Consider the following 12,014-nt stretch of genomic DNA (forward strand, 5'->3'; position numbering starts at 1 on the left):
CGAGCAGTCATCGAGGGAGCTTTTTCGGTGCGTGATAGAAATGTGGTGAGAGAGCAGGAATGGGGAAGTCCCGTCGGCGAGGGATATCTCATGCCTGATGATATACACGATCTGCACGGCTTCGTGCACACACGGGGCGGATGTGGGAGGTTCCATCAACATACGGACACGTGCTGTTTTGGGGGCTCTCCGGGAGAGATGTTGCACATTAGTCAAATGATATTTTCTGTTTCCTCGTTTTAATTTTACAGAGACAAAATGAGCCGGCGTCAGATCCTCCCCATCCCCCCGTGTCGAAATCATGCGCTCTTGTCGCGCCAAATTAAATTTAAAAAAACTGTTCTGGCAAGTTTTTTTTTTTCCTTTTTCCTTCGTGACTCATCTGGCGTCGCCTTCGTTGTTCCGGACGTGATCGATGTGATGAAGTTGGTGTATGGGGGAGAGAGGGGGGAGTGGAGGGAGGGAGGGAGGGAGGGGGGCTCAAGGTCCAGCCGGGCCAAACATGAAAAAAGGTGAGCTCCGTCATCTATTTGGGAGGGTATCGCTTGAAGAAGTATCTGCGAGGGATTTCAATCACGTCAGCGTCTGGGCGGCTCGTGCTCCGGGAATCTCCAATCCCCTCGTTTGGGGACGTCAAAAAACTTACTGCGAGACGAAGTAGTCGCCGACGGCGAACAGCCCGACCACGCCGGCCCAGGTGCCGGCGACCTTCCAGGTCAGAGCGTCGGCCTTGTGCAGGCGGTAGGCGCCGACGCCGAGGAAGCCGGCCAGCACGCTGATGGCGACGGCGTTGCCCACGACGACCGGGTTGCCCTTGTTCTTGTCCGCCCACTGCTCCGCCTTCTTGGCCTTCTCCTCGGCCTTGTCGGCGCCGGCGCCCAGCTCCTTCTTCGCCTTGGAGTACTCCTTGCTGGCGACGTCCTTGGCCTGGGAGTACTTCTCGCTGGCGACGTCCTTGGCCTCGGCGTATTTCTCGCCGGCGACGTCCTTGGCCTGGGAGATGTCCTTCTCGGCCTTGTCCTTGGCCTGGGAGAGGTTCCTGTCGGCCTTGTCGGCGGCCTGGGAGAGGTTCCGGTCGGCGTCCTTGCCGAGCTGCTTGGCGGAGCTCTCGGCGCGGTCCTTGAAGTCTTGCGCCTCGCGGCCGACCTTGTTGGCGGTCTTCTCGACGGCGCGGCGGGCCTCGGCGGCCTCCTCCTCGGCGCGCTGCTGGTCGGCGTAGCTGGGGATGGAGTTGACGCCGCCGACGATGTGGAGGGAGTCGTTCAGGGAGTCGATGGAGTGGACGTCGCTGTCGTCGTGGGCGATCTCGGGCACAGGCGCGGGCACCTTGTCGGCGTCGGACTGGGCCGGGCCGCTGGCAGCTGCGTCGGCGTAAGACATTGTGTCGGGTTGGATGAGCGAGATTGAGGAAGGTGGGTGATGGAGAGAGGGGGATGCAGGTCTGTGGGAGGATCAGTGGTGGTGATGGATTTGAGAGATTAATGTACTCGAGGAGGAGGAGCAGAGCGGAGCAGTACCAAAAAGTATGTCACCACGGGATGGATAAGGCTGGCGGAAGCAGGAAGAGACGGAAGAGCTGCAGCCAGGAAGTAGCTACAGCTGGGGCTCACTCCCACGCACGCACAGCCAGAAATGACGAAAGCGACGAGAGCGCTCAGCATCAGCCTCAGACTCAAACAAACCGGTTCTCATTGTTGGCAACCCGCGCTACTTTTCCCGCATGCGACAGACACCGCATCATCCATCATCCATCATCCATCGATATGCTCACAACCACTCACAATACTCACAATACATGCCATGCACAATTTTCATGTCATTCTCGTTATGCAGATTTATGTATCTGATGTGATTAACATAATGCTGTCCATTCACGATGGATCCACAGTGTTGTGCATCGGTATGCAAATCGAAATGAGACACATATACCTGTATAGTCACATCAGAGTCGCATAGATAGAAAGATGGAAGAAAGCTGCTGGTTTAGTAATCATGACGTACTGTGGCTCATCTCACAGACCACCCGTGCAAAGCGCGTATTTTCCATTTCCCTGGTGGCGGTGGACGGTGACGGTGACGGGCAGTTTTGTTTGGTGAGTTTCGTTTGGTGAGCTTGGATTATTATTACTGTAGTCAGTGCCGAACGAACACGCGGAGTCGGAGAGAGATCCCTGGGATACTGCTCTACTCTACTGTCCTGTCCTGTCCTGTCCTGTCCTGTCCTGTCCTGTTTTGTCTTGTCCTGGACTAACACGCGGGCCCCGGGATCACCCATCATCGTCTCCTCCACCGTCAGGTCCCTGGCACACACGCACACACGCACACACACACACGTGGTGACTTGGAATTCCACCCGGGCAGTATTATCAACGAGAGACATCGACCTCAACCTGGCATGCACGTGCGCTTAGGAATCACATCGCAACCAGCTACCACACACCCGATCAGCATTATTGTCCATTGGTTGTCATCAATCCCCTCTAAGAGTCTCATCAACACGCCCAACTCCGGCCGTCGTCCAATCCCGCAAAGGTCGTCGTGGCATCCATCATGTCGGGCGGCTGGAACACGATCGAGTCTGATGCCGTAGGTCTGCCTCCCACCATCACCACCATACCACCACCACCACCGTTACCATTACCATTACCACCACCGTTACCATTACCATTACCACCTACATCCTCCTTTCTGTCCCAACCATGACTGATCACCCTTCTTCAATCTTCAGGGCGTCTTCACATATCTCATCGAGTCCCTCGGCGTCAAGAATGTTCAGTTCGACGAGCTCATCTCCCTGGACCCCGAGTCCCTGCAAGAACTCAACCCGCTCGGCGTGATTTTCCTGTTCAAGTATCCTTCAGACGAGACGCCCCGGGATGCGCCTCTGGACGGAGAATTCGATTATGCTGCCCTGGAACCGTCACAGGATGGTGATGGACCGGTCTGGTTCGCTGCCCAGACCATCCAGAACGCATGCGGCACACAAGCGCTCCTCGCAGTCCTGCTGAACAAGGATGGCCCTCAGGATGAAGGAGGTGTCGACATCGGTCCCAACCTGCGCGAATTCAAGGAATTCACATCTGCGTTCCCTTCCGAGGCATGTGGACCCCTACTCGTGACCCTCCGTGGATGCCTCGCACAGATGCCAACCGATCACTGACCATGTCCAGATCCGTGGCGAGGCCCTCTCCAACTCCGACCTGATCCGCGAGACCCACAACAGCTTCGCGCGATCCTCGCCGTTCGTCTCCGACGAGACCCGCCTCGCGACGGCCGACGACGACGTCTACCACTTCATCGCCTACACCAGCATCAACAGCACCCTGTACGAGCTCGACGGGCTGCAGCCCGCGCCGATCCGACACGGCGACGCCGGCGCCTGCCCCGCCGAGATCTTCGCCGACAGCGTGGTGCCCGTGCTGCAGAAGCGCATCGCGCGCTACCCCGCGACCGAGATCCGGTTCAACCTGCTGGCCATCTGCGAGGACCTGCGGCGGCGGGCGCGCGACGCGGGCGACGCCGAGGGCCTGGCGCGCGAGGAGCGCAAGCGCCGCGAGTGGCGGTGGGAGAACGCGCTGCGCCGCCACAACTTCGTCGGCTTCATCGGCGAGCTCATGAAAGGCGTCACGGCGGACAAAGCGCGACGGGCGGGCGCGCACGAGGAGTGGGTCGAAGCGGCCAAGGCGGCGACGGCGAGGCGGGTCGAGGAGAGCCGGCAGAAGGGCCGCGCGGGAGACGAGATGGACCTCTCGTGACGAGGATGATGGTGCGCCGGGCGGTTTCTCCAACGATTCGACGGGCGGAGCCCCGGATGGGCCGAGATGATCTGTCTTTTCTTTTTCTTTTGTTTTCTCCGCTGGTTTGTGCGACTTGACACAACAACAACAACATCGTCATCGTCATCGTCACGTATCTCTCAATTGAACCAGAAAAAAGGGGGAAATCCTCGAAAGAGCCCGTACGCCCCCTTTCCCCGCAACGAACGCACGAACGAATGAACGAAGCCCGAACCGAATCGCGAAGAGTCGAGGGGGTAGACAGCGGGTGGACGAAACGACAGCGGCAGAAACCATCGAGCGTCGACGGGTCGTCGGTCGATGACCCTCCTCCTTCTCGTCCGAGGACATTTCGCACTCCGCGTGTCGAATTTCCATATCTGTTGGTTTTGTTTCTGTGGAATCCCTCGACTTCGATCCCCCAAGGCGAATGGCACGGCCCGTCCGACATTCTCGTCCCTCTCCACCCGGTCGAGACCCGAACCGGCGGCTACCCTACGACAATGACAACACAGGAGGTGTGGAAGACGGCGTCACATCACCGAGATATACATAGAGAGAGAGAGAGAGAGAAAGATCCCGTCGAAACGAAGAAGATCACTTCGCATTCCACGTGTGAGGTTTTTTGAGTGTTGTTCATTTCATTGTTCACATATATAATCCATATGGGTGTGGGGAAGTACCACATCCACATCAGCGTTTTCATGATCGTCGCAGTCGGGACGTGTCCCAGCAGAGAAGAGGAAGAAGAAAATTCGTCTCGGAAAAAGGGGAAACCCATGCGTCGTTTCCCGACGTTGGGGAAACCCCCATTTTCCCGCGACGGCCCCGAGTCCCGTGGGGACCTGGCTTCCGTTCGCGGAGTCCGAGGGGAAGGGCGGGTTCTGCTGCGCTTCGGAGATCGCGACTCACCCCGTTTAGGCGAGGCGTGATGTCGGGGCGGAGACGAGAGCGAGGGAGAGAGAGAGAGGCGCCGCGCTCGTGAGGAGGAGGTGTCACGAGCACTGATTCCCCAAGTCGCGGCTCGTTCGTGCCGGGGCGCGGGAGGCGCGAGGATTGCGCTTCGGTGATCGGAGGACGGCCGTGCGGTCCGAGGATCGGGGGGATCGAAGAGCCAAGGGTCGATGATGTTGTGAGGGAGAAAAGAACAAAAAGCAGAAGGCGCGCTCGGATCAGGTCAGGCTCCCCTCTCCTCGTTCATGACGAGGGTAAGGGACAACCCGAAACGATCTACAGGCGGCGGCGGAGCTTGGAGGAGGCCGAGGCGACGGGTTTGGAGGCCGAGGCCGAGACCTTGGAGGTGACGGTGGCGAGGGTGGTCTTGACCGGGGTCGAGGCGGCAGGGGTGGTCTTGACGGTGGTCGGGGCCGCGGTGGTCTTGGTGGTCGGGACGGCGGTGGTCTTGGCGGTGGTGGTGGTGGTCTTCTTGGTCGGGGCCGGGAAGGTGGGGAAGGGGATGGTGAAGGTCAAGAAGCCCGGGATGGTGATCGGGAAGTCGGGCTCGGCCTCGGGGGCGGCGGCGACGCTGACGGTGAAGGCCGCGAGGGCGGCGACGATGACGGACTTGACGTACATGTTGACGGTCGGTGGGAGTTTTTGGAGGTTGAGGTTGGAAGAAAGGGAGAAGTGTCGGTTGGGAGTTGCTTGAGATTGAAGTGTTGCTTGTCTGGGAACTCTGACGGGAAGGAGAGAAGGGATCGATCTGGAATGCAGATGTGGACTCTTATATCACTTTTCGCGATGGGAGGCAATATTTCCGTTCGTGTGAGAGAGATCCACTGGGGTGCTGTAGCGCAACACGTTCGAACATCTTCGACGCACCTCGGCATCGCCCAGTCGCATTCGAGGGACATCGAGCTAAACTGGAGGACCGACGCATGGCTGGAACGCCATGAGGACGCCACCCGCCTGTGGGCAAAGCGGAGGTGCATTCGACGATGGGGTGGACGGGAGGGATGAAGCGTCACTGCGCTGAAGAGGGCGAGATAAGGCATGCCCTGGAGAGTCAATGCGGCGATCGGGGCCGCATTGGTGGGAATGTCGACCGACTATGGGCAGGCCGCATATGCCGCCGTCCTCCCGCCGTCGTGTTGCAGCGCGTGCCTGGATTTTGATCTGTGATCGGCTGTGTTCCTGGATTCCTTGAACCACGATCGTCGGTGGTCGCTCAGCTTGGGAATGCTGATCTTTCCCTCCGTCCTGCCTGTCCTCCTATAGCAGTAGCTCTGCTTGAGCTGTGTCGTCCGCACGTCGTCGACGTCGCTAAAAACCTAGAGGAGGCTCATTCCACACTGTCGATCGGTTGACATGCCGTCGCCATTGACCGTCCAAGGCTGAATGTCCTTCTTCTCGCGCCCGTCACTACTGCCACTGCTGCTGCTGCTGCATGATCTGCCATTCCTCCGCCATCGTCCTCCGTTCCCCGGTCCGTTTCATTGTGAGACACCTCGGGCACGCCGCCCTCCACTCCACCTCGACCCCGGAGAAGGAAGCTGGCCATAGCGTCTGCCCGGATTTTCCAAAAGCGACTAAAGATGCTAAGCAATATCTTCCATGGCCAGTGCGGAGAAGACGCCAGACTGAATGCGTCCAACGCAAGCGGAGTCGTGCAAAAGAGTCTCTCCGAAAAGGGACAAGGTTGCACGCTCGGAGCCATTGTCTGGACCGACATGGAGTTTCCCGCACGGTTGTCCCGTCACGATTTCGTGCGTTTGTCATAATGAACGTTGTCACTGTCGTGTGTGTAGTGTGTATAGCGTGTATAGCGTGTATAGTGTGTGGAGTGTGTACAGTATTCCGACGGAGATCAGCGCGGCTTCACAAGCTTCCTGAGAGACATCGACTCGATCCAAATCACCTCATCATGGTCGTCATCGTCGTCAGCTCTGGCCAGCGCCAGGGAGTCTCTCGGACTCATCAGCGGCTGGAGTGGCGTCCGACATGCGTAGACAGGACAACTTGAGCCCAATTGTGGACGGACGAAGCAGGCGAGTCCTGCGTCGACGCGTGGCATCCGCGACACCCATCCTGCATGTACAGCACAGATAAAGGCAGGCTGTAGTTTTCAAGTACTGAGTATACCTATTGTGGATGCCCGCGATAGGCGGGTACGTCCAGCATGTCACTCCAGGACAGCATTTACTGTACCTGGAAAGAGTTGGGCGACATGGCGGAGGAACAACAACAGCGTCGATCGTCCGAATCCGGAAGGACCACGACAATCCATGGCGATAAGCACGACATCAGGACGATATAACAGTCGGTTACGATGAAACATTATCTGGCGAGCCTGAGGACTTGCTATCATCGACCTCGGAGGGAGGGTATGAAAGTAGCAGAAAGGTGAGAATGCCATGATAGTGTACATACAGTATATACTACTGGACTGTCAATCCACTGGACACACTACTACTGCTGCTGCTGCTACAACTACTGTCCCCGCCGCTTAGAATTGTAAGATGCTGTGAAACTGGGCACACTACTACTACTACTACTGTACCTAGTATATAGCAGTCATTTGGTAAGTGAGTGGTGAGAAGGAGGGAGTTCGTGCCTGGTTCCTGGTCCCTTGCAGGTGATGAACACGAGACGGACCGAAACCAGTCGTCAACCAGAAGCTTTGCTCGCAGCTCTCACAGCATACCAGGTACAGCTCCGACTTCAGCTCCATTTCCTTGCTCTCCGATTCATCCATTATCGGAGTCATCGGAACGTCCGGTTGAGGGATCCCATCAACGACCATTCCACGTCCAATATTCAACGTCGTCGCCGGTCGCGAGCGGAGAGCGAACTCCTAGACCACGTTGATTCATGTCTCATCGAAGCGCCGGAGCACGCCACTTCACTCCATCCCACACCACGCCTATCCCAGGTTTCCGGCGCCTCAGATACGATGCGACGAGTGCACCCAACCAAAAAAAAAGAAAGCAAAAGAGCCAGAGGTGATGACAGATTTGGAGCCAGCCTCGAGGCGAAGGGTAGCGATGGGAGATGCCACAGCGGCGGCCACCATCTTGACCGCCCCGCATCATCATCATCACCATCACTGGATCTGAAAGTCTACGAGACAGAAGTGGCGTGAAACTACAGGGTTTGTAGCGTGCACGCCTCCACCTCCTCCTCATCTTCCTCCTCCTCCGCTGTTGAGGGATGGGTGTGGATAGTGCAACACACTGGTGCTGACACGGACAATCTTCAAAAATGTCCGCGGTAACTTTCCTGCGGACTCCAGGGTCGTCAAATCGTGGGGAAGAGGAGGGATGTGGGTGACCACACAATCACCATACAGTCCACACTCCCGCAGTGCGTTATCGTGATTCTGTGTGCTATATCCCCGACACCGAAAATGCCATCCAAGCGAGAGACCTGAGCCCGGTCAGCACTGACCTGGACATGACGGACTCCAGCTGGAGCGTGGTCTAGATTCCGATCGTCTCTCCCTCCGTCTCACCACACGTGCGGTACCCAATTCCGAGTCTATCGCCATCATCCCAACCCCCCGACCGCCCGTGCTCGCCCATCATTCACACTTGGACATTGCTTGTTTGTCCCAGACGAAAGGGAATTATTTCCCGCAGATTCACGTCTTTTTGCACGACCGTTGCGCCCCGGCAGGAGAGAGCAAAAGCTTGATTTCCCGCATTTTTGTGGCCCATGCTCACAACTCGCCGCTGCTAATGGAACAACGGAAAATCCAAATACTTTTTTTCAGAAATCACGACAGAGTACTGGTCGTCACGCTTATTGTTATCATTATCATTGTTCAAGAGGTCGTCAGGGTGCAATGCGAGAACATTCAATGACAGAGACCCAATTTGAAATCGTGCTGAAACGTGGAATCATTGCTGATGCAGTGGTGTTCGTCTGACTTGTGATGGTTCCATCAGCAGCGCTCTCTAGCCCGGTCCTTCCTTGCAACGCACTCACATGGTCTTCCGCGATCATGATCCTTCTCCTGGTCGCCAAAAGAACCACCTTCCATGCCGCGGCAGGAATAATCAATAGCGGAGAACTACAATCAAAAACGTCTCCCTTCCTCGCTTGCCCATGTGTTCGCGCGGCTCCACCCTGCAGTAGCGGCGAGAAAATGATGAGAAGAAGAGGAAGAAGGATAAATCGAACCATGTCCATCATCCCAGGGAGGAAACAAACCCTTGGAACCTTCTTTCGTCAGAAGGAAGAAATAAAATGTCGTTCATTCGTCCATGTCTGTTTCTTCCCCTAGAGCCAAACCTGCCCATATGTCGATACAGCGGTGACGGTGTGTTTGTGTGTGTGTTCGTCCCTTCCAAGGTTCGCTTGTCTGCTGCATACACATACAGTACACACGAGGATGATGACATACACCCCCCCCTCCTCCATCTGCGGGCGGAATCCTCCAGTGCAGATGCGCACGCACTACCTGCGAAGATGGACCTCACCTCTCGCCTTTCTCTCTCTCTCTCAGACAGCCTCGGTAGGTGACTGTGTCTCGCGCGCGCGACCAGACCTTCTTTGCAGCGTAGTCCATAATCCATTCATTCATTCATTCATTCATCACACACAACAATAGAAGAAAACATCGAATCAAGACAGAAAATGATACAACGGAAAACCCCCTCCGTCATTCTCGTCGACGAGAGCCAGCATAAATATACATCCATCTCCAAAGTCGGACGTCTTCTTCGTCCATGGTGAGCCCGAATTGCACCTCCATCGCGCTTCTGATATTGCTCTTTTTTCCTTGCGTGACCCGCTCCCCTCATCTCGCGCCTTTGGGCTCCCTCTCGCGCGCGCGCGCGCACGCGCGGACATTCGCTAGCATCTTCCGGCATTTTTCGCGATCTGGCGGTGCTAGCTGCTGAGAACCGCGGACCTGTCTATCTCTCTCTCTGTGTGTGTGCCCGTACGACCAGGCGGCGGTTGGGGGGTAATGTTCTGGAATGACGGGATATGTAGTGCGTCTCTGCAGGTGAAATCCTCCGAGCACATGCACATGGGGGAGGATTTCATGATTCTAGCGTCTCAACGTGTCGGTGATACATATGCGTCTTGTTCGGTCTTTGAGCGAGGCGTCCATTGACCGTATGTACATATGTGCACACATGCAACAGGCAGTGACTTGGGTCCGGCGCACATGGGAATGGCTGGCATATATGGGGCGTTCAACGAGATCTGCCACGTTGTGCCTCCCCCCATCGCCTCGGCCATCAGTGCTAGACGGGCGTCTACATCTACTGAGCGAGACACGCCTGCCAGCGCCGCTGACGGCTCGGGTTTCTGTTTCCATTTTCTTTCCTTTCGACAAGCGGCGCGCCTGATGCTATAGTTCCCGATGCATTGCAGATTCGACTTTTTGAAATACGCGATGGGATATGGACGAATCCAGGCGAGGTGGCAGAAAACCCGCATCGCCCAACAATTCGGTACACCTACACTCACATCACACCTTGGAATTCGATAAGCGAGTCTTGCCTTGCCGCAATTGGCGATTCGCGCGAGAGGCATCACATGTGTCGTCGGTGAGAATGTGTGTGGTCATGTCAAGGTAAATCAAGGCACCGTCGAGGCAGGATTCCGTGGCCCAGCTTTCCCACATACGATGACGACGATGGTGTTATCGATATCTGCGCCATGGAGATGACGGCCTTCACGGCGCTTGTCATATATGGACGGGCATATGGCCATCCGTCCATCGCTGTGGTGCTGGCGTGCTTGCTCGGAAAGCAGCAATGACGCATTCGATGGATCCCTCCAGGACGTCGCCCGCTCCACGCGCGGGTTTCTTCCAATTTGCGCCTTCCGATCATGTCTTCGAACCGCGATGCTGTTACATCACGCTGGCGGATTTGGTAGTCAATTTCGCCAATGTCATTGGATAGATTGCTTGGGATCTGAGAGACCCACCTTAGCGATGATCGTTGTGTGCAGGTGTTCTATGTTTGGAGAATCCGTCCGTTAGGGTCAGCATAGGGTTTGCCTTGGGGTTGATCGAATGAACGGCATTGAGTGGATACAAAGGCATCGAGTACTCAACTCCTACAGGCTAGATTCTCGGATAAGGTTTGCATGGCCATGATGTGAGCTTCGCGGTCGACTGTAATTGTCTACGGTCTACGAACGGGTGAAGAGTCGTGAAGAAGGGGTGTGAACCGTGAAGTTGACATCCGCGGCTGGCGGACATGCAGATCGAATTTCGCGTGAGATTGGTTCTCTCAATTTGTCCCTCTAGCTCTTTCTCGCGACACATGGTGACGGGAGTGATCAAGACGGTAGATGACTGTTCTGCTCCTCTTTTCTCGCAGGCACATGAGTTGAGGTGGGAGTCGGGATTGTGCAGAGAAGGTCACGTGATACCTTCGATCTGTCGTCCACCTTCAGCTTGCGCGCGTGCGCCTCTTCATTGCGGCTTGAAGTCATGCATAAGATGACAGATCAAGTGCATACTCTGTATGTATAAATAGAGCCCCTCTGACGATTCGATTCGCGCCTATTCGTGCCGAGTTAATACAGTATTCTGTATAAAGAGGCAACCGTCGATGAGCCTGTCCGTGGGCTTTAAAGCTTTCAACATGCGTCGTCTTGTTCGTTCGACTTCTGGGGCTCATCTGAGAAGGACTGCACCCGTTTTGAAGATATGACGGGGCCAGAGCTGGCCTCCGCACACTACTTCAGGAGTGTGAATGGGTCTGACGAGTGACAGCTAATAGCATCCGCTGATATATCATCATTTAGTAGTTGCACCCAACGAGAGCCACGGGACAACAGGCGTAGGAGAGCAAGATCCGAATCCGTCGCAATGCAGAATGTCGCGTGCTCATTCTCGTCGTTTCATTTCACCGCGCGGACAGAAACAGCCCTGGTGGCGCCTTCGCGACATCCCCAGAGAGGCAAGATTGCCGCGTTTGTGCTCCACAATGATGATCATCGCCCGTGTACATGGGAACATGTACCCGACAGACCGAATTCCCCACTCCTCTTTCCCCCAAGGTTCCCAGTAATCTCTGTTCCAGGCCGTCGTCGAAAGCAGTAGCACCATAGCAACATGATGACCTGGGGCATCGTGGTCATCTCTGCCGTGTCCATACCAGGGTGTATATGCAGAATTGCACACATGTCTGGCATCGTGTCTCCTCCCTATTGATGCTCGTCATAGCACACCCGCAGCCATTGAGCATGGTAACCGTTGGATGTGAGCAATGATGGTTTTCTATAATTTGTTATCTACTGCATCAATGACCCTGAGGCCGTTGCAGATAA

At 56.0% G+C, this 12,014-nt stretch overlaps 4 protein-coding genes across 4 annotated transcripts; 2 read left to right on the forward strand and 2 right to left on the reverse strand.

Moving 5' to 3' along the window:
• Window positions 1-435: 435 nt before the first annotated feature.
• K489DRAFT_379883 (uncharacterized protein) lies at window positions 436-1,633 on the reverse strand. Its single transcript, XM_033604756.1, has 2 exons — window positions 647-1,633; window positions 436-557 (listed from the first exon to the last, which is right to left on the reverse strand). Exons 1-2 carry the CDS (start codon window positions 1,378-1,380, stop codon window positions 527-529), a joined length of 765 nt encoding a protein of 254 aa, XP_033460915.1. The 5' UTR covers window positions 1,381-1,633; the 3' UTR covers window positions 436-526.
• A 917-nt stretch (window positions 1,634-2,550) lies between these two features.
• Window positions 2,551-3,755, forward strand: K489DRAFT_388528 (ubiquitinyl hydrolase; the record flags this gene model as incomplete). Its single annotated transcript, XM_033606422.1, has 3 exons — window positions 2,551-2,586; window positions 2,729-3,097; window positions 3,171-3,755. 3 exons carry the CDS (start codon window positions 2,551-2,553, stop codon window positions 3,753-3,755), a joined length of 990 nt encoding a protein of 329 aa, XP_033460916.1.
• A 1,069-nt stretch (window positions 3,756-4,824) lies between these two features.
• K489DRAFT_210261 (uncharacterized protein) lies at window positions 4,825-5,966 on the reverse strand. Its single transcript, XM_033599646.1, has one exon. The coding sequence runs from the start codon at window positions 5,768-5,770 to the stop codon at window positions 5,243-5,245; it is 528 nt and encodes a 175-aa protein (XP_033460917.1). The 5' UTR covers window positions 5,771-5,966; the 3' UTR covers window positions 4,825-5,242.
• Window positions 5,967-7,307: 1,341 nt separating this feature from the next.
• K489DRAFT_210279 (uncharacterized protein) lies at window positions 7,308-8,203 on the forward strand. Its single transcript, XM_033599647.1, has one exon. The coding sequence runs from the start codon at window positions 7,354-7,356 to the stop codon at window positions 7,855-7,857; it is 504 nt and encodes a 167-aa protein (XP_033460918.1). The 5' UTR covers window positions 7,308-7,353; the 3' UTR covers window positions 7,858-8,203.
• Window positions 8,204-12,014: the final 3,811 nt, after the last annotated feature.

Source organism: Dissoconium aciculare, assembly GCF_010015565.1.
Source record: "Dissoconium aciculare CBS 342.82 unplaced genomic scaffold K489scaffold_5, whole genome shotgun sequence".
In the NCBI taxonomy this organism is placed as follows: domain Eukaryota; kingdom Fungi; phylum Ascomycota; class Dothideomycetes; order Mycosphaerellales; family Dissoconiaceae; genus Dissoconium; species Dissoconium aciculare.